This window comes from Takifugu flavidus, chromosome 13 (genome assembly GCF_003711565.1).
Source record: "Takifugu flavidus isolate HTHZ2018 chromosome 13, ASM371156v2, whole genome shotgun sequence".
Taxonomy (NCBI): Eukaryota; Metazoa; Chordata; class Actinopteri; order Tetraodontiformes; family Tetraodontidae; genus Takifugu; species Takifugu flavidus.
The window spans coordinates 12,198,556-12,217,468 of NC_079532.1; the positions used below are offsets into that span (position 1 = coordinate 12,198,556).

Sequence of the window (18,913 nt, forward strand, 5' to 3'; positions counted from 1 at the left end):
CCTTTTGAATGATCTTGGGTTGTTTACGTTGCTTTTTTCTTGAGAGTGAAAAGTCACTGCTTTGCATACGGCGCACGACGGTTTACCGTTACGACTCTCTGACATTTGACGAAAAAGCCTTCGCAAATTGAGTAAAGGCCAAATCGCAAGCCTGATTTTTCAAAATTTCATTTAAGTGCTGAATGAATGGCCATCCCCTGTTCCTGCAAACATAATTAATCTATCACATAATATACACATTAATTGCATTAAACTGCTCAAAGAGGGGACACATAAATACCGGTTTAATCCTGTGAAGTTGCTATCTGATTTCAGGGCTTCGTCTGGACACACACACGCGTCTTTGTGCGTGATGGAGAACGGTGTGAGGTTATAGCGGATCATGAGCAAAATCTCATTAGCTCCACAAGCGGAGAGGGAAGGAAGAGTAAATATTATTAGATTAATGTAATGACTAACAGCAGTATTTTCATTTGTGGGATAAACAGAATTTGTTCTAAAGCACAAACGCAACAGCACCATGTCTGTGCTTGGACATTCACTATGGAAACACAAACAGTATATCATTGCTGCTTTATCAGAAACTGGCATTCCTAAGATTCTTCTGACAGAAATAATTTGTTTATTAATTCGTTTATTAATAACTGCAATCGCATTTTGACACAATAGTCTGAGAATGTGAACACTGCTAGTTTAACTGGTTGTAATAGATTTCTGTGTTGCACAGGTAAACGTATTCAGCAAAGGTTCACTAGACACCCGCAGTACTGCTCCGACCAACACACACACGCACACGCACACACCCCACCACACACATGAATATTATGAGCCTAGTGCTCCGCTTTGGACTGCAAGCCAAGTTTGAAACCATGTCCCTAGCCCTCTGCTGGGTTATCAAACTGTGGTCCAGGCAGGCATCCATCTGTGGAAAACATGGAGACTGTTCTATCGCTCTGCACAGCTCAGCCTTTATCTACAGATGGTACCACTGAGCAGGAATGTGACCTTTGATTCAGTTTCCCTCGTGGAAGTCGCATCCCAACACAAAACTGTGTGAGGGTCCTTCTGGCTTGCTACCCTAGACAAATGCGCTGAGCACATGATTGTTTGCACGGCAGAGACTGGTCTAACACAATTTAAAAACTTAGATGTCCAATATGAGTGCGCTCATGTGAGGCCCATTTCGGTGGGTAGGTGGGAGGGGTGACAGTTTCCCATCAATAAAGACAGCGTGCAGAGAACGGTACGGTCGTAGATTAACGTTTGTCAAAGGAAATTATTCATAATAACTCCCAAAGTGTTATCAAAGGGGTTGTGTGAAAGTGCTGTGAAGTGGACTACGTTGGTTACTTCTGCTCTGCTTCTTCATTTCAGAACCTCGAACACGTAGCCAGCAGGCAGAATGGGAATTGTGCTTATCTACAAAGATGCTAGCACAATTATGCGAGGACAACGGTGGTTTGTTCTTGCCGTTGTTGAGTGGGGCAGCTTCCTTGAGAGTAGCTAAAAGGCTTTCAGTGTACAGAACGCATTGATCGACTCGCGTTACGGTGCATATTATTGAAATAAACACATGGTGAAACGTATCTATACATAGGGATTCTTTTGCTTATAGTGTGCTGTTGCAGGTTCGTGCTCTAAAAAAATAGAGGGCTTCTAGAGTCACAGTAAAAACAAATATGGGGGCAGCGTTACGTAAGTGAGGAATGTATCCATGTATTTTTTATGCAGGTGAACCCCTGCTCTGCTCTGCTATGCTCTGAGGGCCCCTGATGGAGCAGCGACTGCATGAGCCTCCTGGATGCCAGAGCACTTTTCTGCAGCTCTGCCAAGCAGGTAATTCACAAGCAGCAGAAGCATGAATAAAAGATAATGGGCCACAGCTGACTCCTCTATGGTGCATATCATTTCACTAATGCCATCAGGCTAACATATTTTCTAAAGCTGGGCTTACTTGAAATCTTTCCAGTGTTGGTCATTTTATATTAATTGTTTTTATTGGTTATGAATACTATTAGATTTTTATCTAATATAGTTATGGCATCACCAAGCCACAGCTTGACATTGAATATGCTTGAATATGATTAGAAGATGCATGTGTGGAACAGGATTTATGACTAATTATTCTCATTATTTTGGCTTTTATAAATTTGGCTGACAGCTTTGTATACTGGGATGACAAGTGGCTGACTCTCCCCCTGCATGAGCTGCCAAGAAACCCAAGTGCTTGCAGACTTTCAGAGAGCGGTATGGAATTTACTAAACCATGTATTTTCACCGTGGCAACAGCCAAGATGATGGTCTGCGGTGGGGAGTGTCCAGAGAACTGCAGGTACAATATCTGTGGGAAACAGCTGCGCGGTTACAGCACACAAAGATAGGTTCTTCACATCAGCTGTCGGAACCATTACAGGCTGAACTTATCAAGAAAAACAGACGTTCTGTGTCTTGTCGGAATAAAGAGCAGAAGGAAACGTAACGTGCGTGCTTAACATCACAGTGTACGGTGCTTAGACAGCTCGTTCACAATTCACTACCACATGATAGTCAGTGAGTTATCGGTTGGTTTTACCGATCAGCCGAGGGACAATTGGCAAAAATAGAAACATGCTTGATTCTGAACTCAAATAATTAGTTCAATGTTCGGATCAACATAAATCCATGGTCACAGCAGACCATTTCAAGTACAATCAACTAACAATTAATTGATTGACTGAACTTGGTCGTGTAAAGCAGAAGAAGTCCTCTTCAAAATAAAATGGAGGCTGGCACTTACCTCTACGATGTCTGAGTTGGTTCTGCTCTCGTGTGGTTCATTATACTCTGTGTATTTCAGCAAAACTTTGTCCATGTCTGTGCTGGCGTACTGGAAAAGCTTGTTAGAGCTGTTGAAAATGATGAGAGCGATCTCACAATCGCATAGTACGCTCAACTCGTAGGCCTTTTTCATCAAGCCAAACTTCCTCTTTGTGAAGGTAACCTGAGGGGCACACAGAAAACAAAACCATTCTTCACTGAGGGGAAAAAGCTAGAATTGAAGCAGAAAATCAATGCTGAATGAACTAAACAGACAGTTGTTTTGGAAGACGTGACCACATAATGCAATCACAAGTTGAAGCAACACAGCATCATAGAAATATAATATTAGTATCTATCAAATTATCTCATAGGGTATCTGGTATAGATGGTCTAGGATTAAGAAGACATAAAATGTTACTAGCCAAAATAAAGGTAATTATAACTATAGCTCTAAAAGTCATTTTTATTGAAAACAACCTTCCTCATGTGAAGCACACAATGTATGTCTCAGCCTGGAAAATAACAGTATTAACAGTGTCATTACATTACAATGATGTTACCGTAACCAAGGTGACAGATAACAGGATCATTGCTACTTTAAGAATGATTGCAATGGCGCAGTGCATGTCTGAAATGTCTGGTTATCAGGAGGGAGGTCAGGGTTACAGGCGCGACTCACTGAGCTGAGTCAGAGCTTTGGCAATAACAGGGGTCCATACATTACTGTAGCCCCCACCTCCGTATACGGAAAGCTATCACTATAGTGCAGCATAAGCCTTGTAACACGAGCCCACAGATGGGACTTGGGGTCATACATCACTCCAATGGTAACGCAATCCTCTCTGCAAAGTGACTTTATGTCCTGTACTTGTGCAGCTCTGTCTCCGCGGTGGCCAACACACACATGTCATTATGTTACACCACCTCTGCATAAGACGCAATAGTTATTTCTCAAGATGAAAACATCCCTCTCAAGTAGGGAGGACAGACATGTAGCTGATTTCTCTTTGGGTTTTTGTAATGGTAGCAGCAAAACACATCTTGAAAATGCAGTTTGTTCCTGACTTTACTGCATGTGTCCTGTTTAGCTGTGACTTGTACAACATGTCGTGTGAATGTGCCGATCCACACAGGAGTGTGTGTGGGTGTGTGTCTGTGTTCTCCATCAGTCTCACTGACCTACTAAGAAGAGTTTAGCAGATGAGCTGGCTTTGTTCAACTTTAATTGGTCATAGCTTGCAGCTATACTCTCATTTTAGCTAGTATAATGCAGTACAGTCTTATATAGAATATATGTAACCACTCAGGCACCGGGGTCACTCCAACTGTCATAAATGATTTTCAAATCATTACAGTAATCTCAGTGGAGCTTTATTCCCATTGTAGTGTGTCAACTGCCTCTATGTACTGTTTGATGTCCATTTTAATGACAGGGTTGAAATATGTAAAAAAAATACTTTAACGTCCATGACATATTTTCTCATTAATTGAAGTGACATAATGCCTCCGAGTGATGGACTGGAGCAGCTTTAAGTCCTTTTCGATCCTACCTGTGGTTCTAACCAGTTTGAGCAAACCGAAATGACTGAAAGCCCCAGCTGCCCACTTGTTCATTTGCCTGCTTGCATATTTGTTTGTTTGCCTAACCAACTGGAAAGCAGGTGCTGAGATCTGGGAAAATGATTAACAAAATGTATGCTCTTAGCAAATGAATGCGGCCGTTAAGCCATGGAGATGTCACCTTTCAACAGGAAGCAAAGGATGAGATGCTGAGAGAGGACTTTGTTCCACCTGGATGCATGGCAGAGTGCTGAGTGCAGGGTTGCTGACCCAGGCACAGCATCACTTCAGCCTCGGCAGCAGCGCTGAGGCGAGGTCCCTGCCCGGCCTAACATACATACCCTGACAAAACACCGGTGCCGCTCATAAAACCATTAAAACTGACAAACGGAAGACTCGTTTTAACCGAAAAATCTGTACAAACAACTACTTTGAGGCACAAATAGAACCTGCCATCACCATGCTCTCTGTGGTACCTGGTGGGAGTGAAAACCCACAGATAAGTTCAGTAACAGAGGATTCCTATGGCACTTCACAGACGACATTAAAACAGTGAGGTGTAGTTCTAACGTACCCATTCTATGATGTTTCTTTCCGCCTAACTCCCATATTTACAATGACGGGATTAGCCTCAGCTGTAATCTGTCTCACTGCCCACAGAAAATGAAATGTCATGGGGAGAGAAAAAGAGGCGCCAGCATACTGTATAAACTTCTAATAAACTGCAGTGATTCAAACTTTCTCTGTTTTGATAAGGTCATTATCTCGGCTCAGACCACACCAGGCAGGTCGGTGACTACCAGCATTTAATTTAGACTGTAGCGGCCGACCTTTTAAGAAGCTCCTGCAGTGTCAAGTGGTGGTGGTGATTCTGATCTCAATTTACGTTTCTTCAATTTCTTCCCGAGTGCCGTAGCGCCATTAGATGATTTTTTTTAAAACTTAGTATTAATTGGGTGAGCCAGTTCAGAATGGAGAAGTTATTGAACTTCTCAAAAACAACAACACTCAGTTACAAAGCTTTTAAACACATTTTTTTTCCCATTTATGCCTAGATATTGTCAACAGATGCTGAAATATAACAAATTTGTCGCTGCATGGACTCACCACCAGCATTGTTGCACACTTTGCCTTCTTTTTACTTAACTATGCCTACTCTTGTGAGTACATGAAAGCCCCATTTCAATTCAAATAAACCCCCACCTAAGGTTTCAACAAGAACAGGCCCTTAAAAGAAGCACTCTGGTATAAAATATATTGTGTAGCATCACATGGCAACAACACTGACATGCACAGACTTGCGGTGTCAATCATAAGGTCTATCAATGTCGCTCCTTAGGCAGAGGTGGCAAGATGACAAACAAGACATCTGGGACTCAGACTGCAGATGTGACTGGGGCATGACAGAGTTGCTCAAGTCACTAACACCTTCAGTGGGGTGAGGAGCTGGCGGCCTTATTAGAACCTCATGTCACTGCTGATGCCCCTGATGGCAGAGATGAGGGTGAGCTGCAGAGTCAGAAAGGTCTGGCACCAGCTGGCAGAGTGACCCAGGCCCTGTGGCTGCTGCCCTGGCTATGCAGCCAGTGTTTGTAACCCTGGGAGACAGGCCAGGGCCACCATGACTGTCTGCCTGGATCAACTCATGGTGGAAGAAGGGACAGCCTGAGGATTCATTTGTGGACTACTGTGGGCACCTAGCTTCCTTCCCTGACTGAAATTGACCTTGAAACCTACAGTAGCTGTGACTGAGAAGGTCTAGTAGACATGTGTGACATGCTGGTTAGCAGGATATAAGAAGGTTTCCTTGAAATATAATCAGCAATGACAATGGAGGAGTTCAACAGATGGCTTGTTCCAGTAATAATCTGTTGATAAAATTGGGATGAGATGTACCAAACCCTTCAGGCATTTAAAGTGTCAGAACATCCCAAATGAGTCACAGCAAGGGCTGGAAACCCTCAACCCAGGAGCGAAATCATCAAACTTTTAATGAATTGGGCAATTACCCCTGGTGAGCTAACTTAATGGCATCCAGAGGACATCACTAGACACTGCTCACTGAGCAACAACACGTGTCATGTAAAGTTTTTTTGTTATTAGTTTTTGTCCTGAATAAACAAGAGACATAACCGTGGACTCCCAGTGGCTCTACTGTGCAGTTTGAAGAGTGAACCTTTCGGGTCAAACTGAAAGAGGATTTGCTGAATTTTACAGGTTCGGCTAATGAATGCACCAGGGATATGTGAGGAAGTCAGACAGAGCAAATGATTATGTGAATGTTGGATAATAACGTATGATGAAAGCGCGCCTATATTTCTATTCCTGAAATGGCAGTAATCACCGTGAATTCTGGGGAGCTGCTGTTGTCTGCTTGTAATCTACATTCATTTGCAATCAGCAGTACCATCACTTAGGTGGAGTATGGCAAAGGAACTTTACCATTATGAAATACATGTCAGGACCTCTGCAGCCTTCATGTCTCACACAGTCTACCTCCACAAAACCGCTCCAGCAGAGGCATCTACATAACCTTACTCAGCCTCTCTACCATTCAAATGCACTATTGGGGGTTCTCACACAAAATCTCCTTCAGTATTACAATCTAATGGGTACATTTAAGAGTTCTGTCATTTTGATGTCTGTCTAGATAGTGTCTGCTTGGCTACACGAAGAACAAAACAGTTGTTCAACAATAGGGAGAATATGCTAATGGTTATTCTCCATGGGTAAGGAGCGCGCCTCAGGGAGATGCCTCTCTGCACTTCAAGACCCGGTAAAAGAAAGAGAGAGAGAGAGAGAGAGAGAGAGAGAGAGAGGAGAGAGAGAGAGAAAGAGGAGAAACATGCATGCATTACTTCACAGTGAAGTTTAGTTTGAGTTGGAAGACTTTTGTTGGAGCAGATTCTCTGCTGAGCCAGCTAAACCCATCTAAATGCGAGCAAAGTGCCTGCGTCCTACTGATAAACTTTCTCTCAAATTACAGTGGGCCTTTTAAAATGTGATGCAGCATCTGTCATTGTCCATCACAATATAGCGGCATGTCTTCTGCTTATTCCCATCATAATGTACACAATGCGTAAAATGTTGGGTGGGCATTAGCTGACCTAGCAAAACTAGGTCCAACAACCAGTCCTTCAAGGTCAGTATAGATTGAAGATATGAGCAAGGATCCTTAGGGGATACCTCCAAACGTGCACTAAAGATAAATGAACTAACTGAGTTGATAATCAAGTGTGTTTTACGGTACTTATGCGATAAACCTTCAGTAAATAGCAGTAAACAAAAGAAAACTACTACTAACACTTTGTCAACATCAAAACAAAGCACATGTAGCCAGAGAAATGGTTCTGGCTATCCTGCTGTAGATATATACGTTTCTATTCTTGTTTAAACCAGACACACGTGCTGTTTCCTTCAGTTTTTGCTCTTCAGGAGTTTAAATTTAACACAAGGAGACAGCGTGAATTCCAGCTTTCTCCGTCTCTGTGGCTGACTGGGACCAGTGCTGCTGAAGCAGAGAAGGGTGCTGTGTGTCCCGCTGACCCGCCCTTCAAATGAGAGGGTGCTGTGGTACACCGGCCGCTCCTAATTACTACCAAACAGCTGCAAACGCATAAAGGCTCCAGCGAAGGGACCCAGCCATGCTGTCGAGCCAGGGGACAAGCCCTGCAGTGTGGGGAGGCCACAGGCGGCCCGAGTGTGCTCCACGCTAGCCTCGGCTCACTCCCACGCCATGCGGCGACCACTACAGCCCGGCACTCCTGCTGTCTCATCAAGTTCTCCGGCTGAAATTGCAGGGTGGCGGGGGAGTCGTGTCTGTAAATATGACCACACTGACAAAGAAATGTTACCGTCCCTGTTGAGCTGGCTGGGACATTGGGAACTGAGGTACGTCTGTTCAGATCCATGCACACATGACAGCTGCTGGACTCCGAGGCAGGAGGGAAAACAGAGGAGGGTGAACAGGTAGAGCACAGGGATGGATGGATGGATGGATGGATGGATGGATGGATGGATGGATGGATGGATGGATGGATGGATGGATGGATGGATGGATGGATGGATGGATGGATGGATGGATGGATGGATGGATAGATAGATAGATAGATAGATAGATAGATAGATAGATAGATAGATAGCTAGATAGATAGATAGATAGATAGATAGATCGATAGATAGATAGATAGATAGATAGATAGATAGATAGATAGATAGGTGGGTAGGTGGGTGAATGGGCGGGCAGGCGGGCGGACGGACGGACGGACAGACAGACAGACAGGACAGACAGACAGACAGACAGACAGACAGACAGACAGACAGACAGACAGACAGACAGACAGACAGACACTCACCTGTCTGTTCCTTTCGTCCATGATCCTGGTGATCTGTATCTTCTTCCGCCCCATGGTTGCGTTCTTTCCTGCCTCTGACGCCTCAACAATATCACAAAAACAAAAACGGCTTCTTCCCACTCTCTTCTAGCACATTGTGCAACACCCTCTTCTTGTATACACTCTTTCGTCTTTCAAATACACACGTTGACAAAAGGAGACCGCAACCTGCAAGAGAGACAGAGAAAAAGAAAGAGAATATCAGAAAGGAAGGAGGTGGGAGAACATTAAGTTGACACTCAGCAGTGTGTTCCAGGGACTTCTAAGTCTGTTTTTATGTCTGAAAGTAAGACAGACCCACATGCTACATTTTCTCCTCTCCTCCACGGTGCTTGTTCAGTAACGGAGGCTACAAATGCTCCTTCACATTTGGACAGAAACTTACTACTGTATCTGCAATTTTCTGGCAAATTTTTAAGTTCAAATTCAAAAGAGTTACTGTCTTATTACGGTCCGGAAAGCAGCAGCTGGGTGGAACTAACCCCTTACAAATTCAAGATGTCAGGAGCTGTTTTTTTGGCTGTTTATTTTATAGGTTTGGGTTTCGCCGGGTCGCTTCGTGTGTCCTTTTCCAGTCTGTTTTTGTCATTCCGCTGCATCACCTAGGTGTCCGCTTCCTCGCTCACGTTATTTATCACCACCTGTTTCTTGTCACTTTCCCGCCCTAGTGTCCCTAAAACTGCGCTGTCACTCCCGCGCTGTCACTCATTTGTCTGCGTTTAAACATGTTTGCCTTCTGACGTGCACTGCGCTCGATGTCCCTCCGTGCTCACGTTAGATGCTGACTCTGTGTTTACTTTTCTGTGCCAGTAAGTCTGTCCTCTGTCCACTTCTCTCCTGTTTTCCTAGTGCCTCTGTTTTGTTTCCTCGTGCGTCTAGTGTTTGGATCCTGAGTCAAAGTGTTAAATCATCCCAGAGGTTTGCAACTACGTCGCATACTTACGATAGAAATAAGAAGATGACAGGTATATGCGAACCAAATCAGCTCATCTGAGGGCCCGAAAAAATGAATTAAAATTATGTAATGAGTGAGCGGTTGAGTAATCGTTACTTGATTGGCAAATGCATCACAAGGATGACATACAAAGTTCATTTTAGTTACAAAACACAAATATGTGTGACTAGAGAGTTTAAGGCTACCTTTGGGGGGCTTTATCTGTTTCACTATATGGTCTACAGTAAATACATGACAAAAGCCAGCAATTAAACAAGACAAAGAAAATATTATATTTTTGTGATACTAGTCTTGCACTTAAGATGATTGAGAGGGCACCCTTGCTAAGGTTGACAGCATTTGGAAACTCCTGGGCAGAAGAATACGCAATGGGACTGAGAAGGGCATAAAGGGCTACGCTCTATTCCCACATGAGCTTGTAACCTGGCCAGTGGTTTCGACTGCACGGTTCCCATGGGAACATCTGCCTCCGTCATGTCTTTGCATCTCAGAAGTAGAAATATCTGTTTTTCTCTGCAGGAACATCCATCACTTACTACTGGCAAATAGAAAATCTCTCAACAAGTGCATTTAACTTGCAGAAAGGTTAGAAACCCAAGGACATTAGGTGCAGTCAGCAGTTGGGAGGTGAGGAAACCAGGGGCTGAATTGGCAACCAAAACTGAAATGACCAGTTCCACTGGTACACCCTCATTATGGGTTACAGACGGACTGGCATTATGGTGTCTGGATGTCTGAATTGGGGCTCCATGGTAGGCAAACGTGACTGAGATCACCTCGCTAGCAACCCACGCAGAGCTGTTGGAGCCAGGATAGTAAGTGATTGAACCCCCACAAAGAATTTCCCTCAAACCACATCACAGCAGGCCAGTTGCAACGACGGTCCTCTTGTTCAAGCACCATGCCCTTCCCTCTCTCTCACACACACACACACACACACACACACACAGACACACACACACAGAAAAGGGGATGGAGAAATATGGACAGGGAGGAGCTCGTGTGAATATTAAATGGAGCTGGTGCTGACATGCCTCAGTCATCCTATTAATATAACTAACTGTTTTATAATGATTCAAAAGTGGATTTAAAAAACTTCAACTTATTTATTATAATTAGGTTTGATGCCTTTACACCGCTGAGATGTGGACTGAAGGGCTAAAGAGGATTTTACTGTTGGATGCTTGCCTGTCCTCTGGAACTGTCCATCAGAGACAATCGTCTCACATCACATCTTTTACGCGTGGACAAGGTGCCACGCCATGACAGGACGGTTCGACTCCAAAGGCGTAATAGACTGTTCACGACATCTGTCCTACAAAAATGCAAACAGACAGGGTAGGGGGACCTCCAGACTCCAGGTGCACCTCTCTTCCAACTCAAAAACAAAAAAACAAAAAAAATTCTAAATGATCACTCTCATCCTGCAGGTGATGATCATATCACATCAAGTGACCCAATTTTCTTCTGCAGAAATAAATTTCAGCCGGAAACTCAGCAGACGTCAGAAAAGTCCACACACATGAAGAAGAACAATGTCTGTATTGTGGCAGATTGCACCAGCATCTAATATCAAATATGTTGCTTAATACTTAGACAAGACACATGACAATCCAGTCCAAAATCTCTCAAAATTGCTTGCTAAATACCTGCACACATATACCAATACACATAATATATTTCCATTTGATTCCTCAACCACTGATATAGCATAAATAACAGAATCTGTGCCTGATTATACTCATATAGACTTTTGGCACGAGCATATAAAAGAGTAATGGCAACTGTTTCTGCCTTTCTGTGATCTTTCTGTGACAAGTTGTGAGACTGACAGCAGAAGCATTGTGCCTCCATCTCCTTCCTTCAGACAGACAAAGTGCACTCAGGCTTGGTGACAGGTCTGCTCTGGCCCTTTCACAATCAATAAAGCATGTTCAATTCAAAATTTTAACTACTGCGTCCAGCATGGCAAATTCTACTGTAAAGTCTATGCTCCCTCTACCTTTGCTGAGTCTAACTGTAACCATTAAAGGAGAATGGATTTGTTTATTTAAGCCTTTGGCCTTAAATGTACTCTTTTAATGGCTAATTATTATCATTCAATAACAACTGTACACGGTGTCTCAATGTATATAATTTCTCTAAAGTTGACAGACAGCAGCTGAAGACCTGGGCAAAGCTGTGACAGCTGTACTTCCTGTGTATGCTACTACTACGACAGACCATGGGCAGACAAGACTCAACTTCCTGCCCTCCACTTCCTGTTATTTAGGACCCTTCTAAATACCCCCAGTGGGGGAGTCAGTGGGAGCCAGGAGGAGAGAAACAGAAGGAAGAATGGGAGGGACCACCTCGGGGACACCCTTCCCCTCCAGTTCTTCCTCTTATTACTGTCCTGACGTTATGTCTCAGACTAAACAACAACAGAAGCTTCCCTGTGTGCTTATTAAGGATCATTATACGAACTTTGTGACGCCAATTTCTGCAACTCACCTTAGCAACTCACGTTAGCACACAGGGCCCTTTACATGTTGTTGAAACACTCCTGTGCTTGCAACACAATGAGTCAGACCTCTCCGAAAATGATGTATTACACACTGAACCATCGCGATTATGAATTTTTAAAAAATACATTTGTGATGAAGCCCTACGTGCGGAGTCTGATGTGCTTTGATATTGAGATTGCATGAGAATCCAAAGTACTCCTCTAAAGTGTATCCAAGTGTCAACACTGTGTTTCCTGGCAAACTGAAAAGTAAAGAACAGCCCAACGATTTGATTTCATGTCCCGGTATCTCTGACACTAAGGCAGTGAGAAATGAACATCCGCGGCTTTGTTCTTGCTTTCATCAGGAGCTGCCGGTACCTGGAAATGGGGATGCAGGCTTGGGGAGGAGTGGATGGAAGCCAGCCTTCTAAACCTTTTTTCCCTCGGCCCTTTTGTGAGAGCACGCTTATCTCCCTCTCCAGCACTGAAAGGCAGGATTGTGGCCCCGGCTGCATCACTAGTGTTAATGTCTCCTGATGCTAATCTGACACACGGCTGATCCCTCAACAACCACTTTCTCAATCCCGTCTTTTCAGACTCCCCTCCCCCTACTTTCTTTCGTTTCCTGCTTTCTTTTCCTCGGGATCTTATTCTTTCGGTTCTCTCCGTCTTGGAACTCATGTTATACGTCCCCTCACCCCGGCTGCCAAGGCCAGTAACGAGGTATAATTAATAATAACTCTTGCAAACGCACGTGGACAGAAAATGTGCAGAAAAGAGAGGCTTTGAGGTGAGAGGTGGAGCAGTTCTGCATGTTTTAAGAAAAACAACACCGGTACTGGGGCCAACAATGCTTAAAGCTGGGGGACATATAAAAATATCCATATAATTTTATAGATATTGGAACACTTATATTGAAATCCTGTGCATATGGTTTCATTACTTGCTCCCAGATTTGAAGACTTTCCAGAAATTCATCAATCTTAAATGCCACTGAATGTACCATAGAGAAATTTATAAAAGTGACCCACACTATCGGGAAGGATGAAAGCCTGTACTGTAACGGCAGCCAAGCACACAGCAAGTGGTTAATCTGTCCTGATGGCTTGTAGCTCCGTCCAACTCTCCAAAGACCTAGCTGTAATCCCACATTGGATCCATGCAAGTTCAAACAATCCTACATGCTGCTAGCACCTTGCTTAGGCTGGGGGGTTGGGCTGAATCGCAGGGACCAGGAGACCAAAAAATAGGTACTTATCACCTCAAATATGACAGCAATAAAAAAAGCCAACCTCACAGTATGCTTTTGTTCTTGCTAAGAGGTCTGAGAGGTTGCAGGTCTGAATGGTAACAATGTCCCTGGTCAGATAAAGAACAGAAATATCTCGTCAACAATGTCTTACATCAGTGCCTGCGAAGAAGTAATGGAAAAACGCAGTCAGTGTGTAGTCTGCACGAGCAGACAGACATCCTCCGTCTCTCTTTCACTGCTCTGTCAGGGGCTGAGAGGACTATGCAAGGTGACTTTGACTAAGTGCCGTGGGGTTTCATGAGAAAATGCCATTGACATCACATTAATTCCATGTCTCTTTCGTAACTGACTTAGCACCGCCGAGTGCTGGCTAGCAGGTAAAAAGTGAAAAGGCCTTTTTAGGGGGGGGGGTGGTTATCTGAAGGTCAGAGGAGACACCAAAGAAGTAGACCAAGTTAACTAACTGAACAACTGATGCTAGATGTTTATCAGAAACTTTCCACAGTGCTTTCTGTATGACAGCAGGTGTATAAAAGAACATAAAACAAGAAAATGGGGGGTGGGGGAGTCAGGCTGAGAAAAGACAGTATGACTGTGTTAACTATAAGGAAAGAAGCAAGGGAAACGAGACTAAAAGAGACACCCAGTGCTCTTCCACCTCGGAGGTAGTGTGCGGCAACGGCATTGTAACATAATTACTGCTGGGACACTTCTATTCCCAATGATCCATTTGCGTCAGTCAGGTTTCCGAGCTCAGCCAATGAATGGATTTTCAGTTTCTCAAGGATAAAGAGATGACCCTCTCCTAGCAGTTATATCCATTTCATGTCGAAAAGCTACTCTTTATCTCAAGGTAAATCCCTTGCTGTGGACCTGGGTGAAACTTTCATGTCCATAAAATAACGGTGTTTTTGTTCTCGATGCAAGTGTTGGTGAATTATGTCTCATTAAAAATGACTTATCAGACATCTAGGACTTTCATCCATTTCTCCCTCTAGAGTTCAGTTCCATCTCAACGTCTATTTCTGCCCATTGGTAAGACATTTTTGAACTGTTTTAAATGTTTCCGCCAAAGTCTTGCTGCGGTGACAAAACAGAAACACCCGCTGGGTTTCACACTGAAGCACATTGAGTGACTTGAGCTTAGAAACTGCTCCTTTGGACGCTGGTGAGTCAAATCTTGTTGGCTGAGACTTTGGGCACGTTTGCAAATCATGAGTTGGCGATCTTCATTGCAACTTTGTAAATCTGCTGCCGTCTTTTGAGGAGATGCAATGAGATTAAAACGTAATTAAAATGGGATTTCTCATCAAGGTGAATATTGTCTCGAGAAATCAGTGACAGACAGAACTTACCATGTGAGTTAAACTTTTAAACTGCCCATAAATGTCCGAGAAAAGAAAAGACACACACAGGATAGCATTATTAAACTATCGATTGGCGTAGAACATATCCTTGCATATTTATGCAGCAGCACAATAACATTTGGGGGAAAACCATGTGAACAATGTGAGATATAAGGGAAGACAACAAGCTAACACTGCTGTACATGATGGCTAACGTGAGCAACTAATGCAAGTAGCGCAACTAAAGCTAAGGATTTCATGCTAATGATCAGCCAATGCTGACAAATGGCTTTTTCCATCCAAACAAGTACATTAAAGTGCAATTAAAAACACAGTAATTAAAGAAAAAAGTGCTATTTTGAATGATCTCATAGGTTTTTGCTAAAACCTGACATATTAATGATGATTTGCAAAAGCACAACCAGCTCTAAGGCCTTCGGTGCTGTAACAAACTTCTCCAATAAACTCTTCACCATTACCAATAAGTCCTGTATGTATAATCCAATTGACTTGATTAATTGTCTCTACTAAACAAACTATATCTTTGAGCAATAGTCCGCCATCCAAAACCTCTTTAACGGTGCGTCTGTTCAACAAGTTACTGTCCTGACACACCATCAGCATTCAGCCTTCTTTATGGATGAGCACTTCCTGGTTCATTCTGCATCCGCTCGGAATGTTACACAAGGTATACTGAAACACTGGATCTTAGAAAACGTGCACGGAAACTGTGACCTTACCACATACATTGTTAGGTTTCTTATTTCTGCGCACCGCCGCGGTGCTGATTCGGCCCAACGGCGTGTGTCCATTTGCATGGTTGTCTATCATCCGATGGACTTATCACCACTGGGAGGGATAATAACGCCAACACCACAGGGAGCAGCAGAACACCCCACCCCCAGGAACCCTGCGAGCTGTGTTAACTGCCGTGGAAGCCTTTTGATGTCGGAGAGGCCGTAACTCAGAAATGGTAAACAGCGAAGATGAACCGAGATCTACCTCCAGGGGGAATCCACAGTGTAAGGATATTAGGAGCGTCATGCATAATGTGCCTCAGCAGCGGCGCATTTCCCCGATCTGAACACCTCTTTAGAAACACTCTGGATCCAGATTAGACGCTGAAATTCCAGAAACTCAATTCTTCCCTCCAGTTCTCGGCAACTTGCCTACAGAGCACGTATAGTTTAGGATCACAGGTATTGTTGCGCTTTAAAAGAAAGCCCGCTTTTGATGGGAGGAAAAATATTATGCTCAGAATAAATATTTGATTTTCTCTGCCTGTTTTTATCTAGCACTCGATGCCTCTTTCCCACCGTGTTCCATTACATAAAAGGTTTATGCAATCTGAGGAGTGAGAATGGCCGTGACTCATAACAACAGTAAAAGGAGCAGGCAAAAGTAGTATTGATTTTTTTTTTCTTTACAAGTTTATAGAATTAGCCCGTAAATTATCTCTCACATGGGTTTGTAATTCACACATTCATTTCAAACAAAACATCTTGAATAAATTCTATGCCCGAACACGCAAGCAGGCGGTGTTTGGCCAACATATAGGATCTTTGAGCAACATCGTGGAGTCACACTCGTCTCCAGTCTCTGCTCCATGAATGGGGCTTGATAATAAAACAATGGATCCTTGCTTTTCTTCACCGGACAGAATATGTGCACGTCACATCATCGCGCTCATAAGTGGAGAATTCGTCTTCGAGGGTTTTTGCTCGATTTGAAATGTACTGACATCAATGAGTGGCATTCAGTGAGCAGAGTGAGGGGTGTTTCTGCAGCTCCAGCCCACACTTTCTCCACATCAGATGATGCGTGCTAGCTGTCACGTGAGCGCCGTGTGCAAGCAGTGTGATCAAACACCACCAAGCAATGAACAATGAAAAAGGAAAGAGAAAGAGACCCCCGCGGGTACCGCTTCTGCTCACCTCTGGCGACCATTTCCCTCAAACTGGACTGCCTCTGGTCCTAGGTCCTGGATGCCCTCGCCTCCCCTCGTCAGTCCCAATCTATGTTTTTAACTGCCCCAACAGTTGAAAGAGCTTAGCGTACAAAATTAAGAACGACACGGACTATAGGCCAGCAGTAACTCACTGGTGAAAGTTTTTCCACCATTTTCCACTCCATTTCCAGCCCACAGCACACAGATGGAAGGTTGACAGGGAGAGAGGGAGAGGACAGACGAGCAGACGCACGAACAGTGGGAAGACTCGACACCTCACTCACAGTCCCAGTCGCACTGCGGAGATGTGGTGCAGAAAGACTGGAAATGCAACCAAATTTTACAATATGAATTTAAACTGAATAAAAAGGCATCTATGATGGAAAAGGGAGCAGAATGTTAATCTTCTCTCACATTGGACTGACGGAATATTCACCCCCAAAACAATGCCGGCACCAGCATGAGGCGATGTGTGTGAGTGGTCACGCTGCTCAAGCTTGGCCCTGACAGCAGCGAGGAAGACAACTCTGAACTCCGAGTCAGAGTCCTGCGGTGGCCTGGAGCAGCATCCAGGGAGAGGGGCAGGCTGGGTCACTTCCCTTCCCAGTTCAAATGGCTCATGTGTGCTGGAGAATAATGGGAGGAATCACATCCTTCCCAGCTGTCCAGTCGCAAGTCGCAGGGCTTCTGGGAGAAATATGAAAAACAACGGGACTATAGGCTGGGCCTTTTCCTGCAGCTCGGGGGCCCAAAGAGCCGTTGCAGCTGCAGGCGGCTGCATTATCCCCACAGCAGCTACTGGACATCTGCTCACTGGAGGAGCTGTTAATCCAAGATCTTACAGCTATAATTGATAGCTTGATAAAGCTTTTTAACCATACTGCGCTCCTTGTCCCAATAATGAGTTGCTTAATAGCACACTAGTAGGAAATCGACTTCATACAGAAGTTTGCGGAGTCTGAAGAATTAAAGTTGACTTAATAATTCCAATGTTTGTTTCCTCAACTTCGACTCAACACAAAGACATAGAAGTTAACTCTCCAGCGAGAGAGGCTTCATAAGATCTACAGTAGAACATGAGGAATTCAATACAGTGGGGTATATTAGCAATCACGGGAGATCTTTTGATCTAGTAAATTAGATTATAATATATTCCTTTGATTTATGTTTTTTTTTTCACAGTCTCATTAAAATGCAGTTAAAATGCAACTCAGCAAAGAGACGTCTTTCTTAACCTTTTTTTCAACTATCAGTTTTGCGCTAGACTACAGAATTATGCTTGATGGTCTCGTTTCAGTCTCCATCGCTGGAAGAATCGCCACAGAACTAATGGCCAAACTCCAGGACACATCTTTCGAGTGTGACTCAGTCCATTTGGAGATGAAAGACAATCTTTTTTTTAACATGTATGGATGAAAAATGAGGGGGGCAGGCATGAACTTGTGGGCCGGGAGCAGCCCATCGACAGCTTTAGGCGGCTGCTCTGCTCGAGGATCTCTCAGCTGATTCTCCCGTGTGGTCCAGGTTGGAGAGGTGAAGAAAGGACTAGTAAGGCCTCATTTGGAAGAGCGCGGGACACGGGGGAGAGAAGACATTAAGCTGCTCTGTCCTGCTTAGCGGCACATGTGCTGAGTGAGCCAAACAAGGTGGCTTACCACCAGAGGTCTCAGTCAAGGGCAGGACAGTTGAAAGGTCACTGCGAGTGTTCTTGCTACACAAACAACACCTCTGAGTAATGTATTCACCCTCGGAGCTTAAACAAGGCCATCAAAGAGTCAGACGGACAGTATTCACAACCCACTATGACAGATGAAATACTAGTCATTAAACGATCGAAGGGAAATGATCGTTCTCACTCTGGAATTAGGGCGGAAAGAAAATATATCCAAAAGAACTGTTACAGAAATGGTTTTCCCATGCACTATAAACTAAAATGAAGCTACGATCTGGTCGTTTTCTGTGTCATCAGATGCGGTGATACACTGGGTGTGTAGCCGTAGCGCACAGGGGACAGTATATAGTTAACTGTGGTCTAAAACATTATCTGCCAGGCTCAAAATTCTGCATCTAACCTAGAGGTCTCACAGGAAAACGCTGGAATCTCCATACTGATGGCAGAGCTCCAATAAACAATGAATCATGTTACCGAGGGTCAAAGAGAAAGCTGAACA

At 44.0% G+C, this 18,913-nt stretch overlaps 1 protein-coding gene across 13 annotated transcripts in view; it reads right to left on the reverse strand.

The window, feature by feature from the left end:
• The window catches only part of mef2aa (myocyte enhancer factor 2aa), a 45,857-nt gene that overhangs the window by 21,050 nt on the left and 5,894 nt on the right, over window positions 1-18,913 (reverse strand). For all 13 annotated transcript variants that reach the window (XM_057050934.1, XM_057050945.1, XM_057050943.1 and 10 more), the window contains exons 2-3: window positions 8,715-8,921; window positions 2,777-2,980 (exon numbers count right to left, since the gene is read on the reverse strand). In XM_057050934.1, coding sequence (XP_056906914.1) covers window positions 2,777-2,980; window positions 8,715-8,768 — 258 coding nt within the window. In that variant the 5' untranslated portion in view covers window positions 8,769-8,921. The remainder of the gene's footprint in view (window positions 1-2,776; window positions 2,981-8,714; window positions 8,922-18,913) is intronic.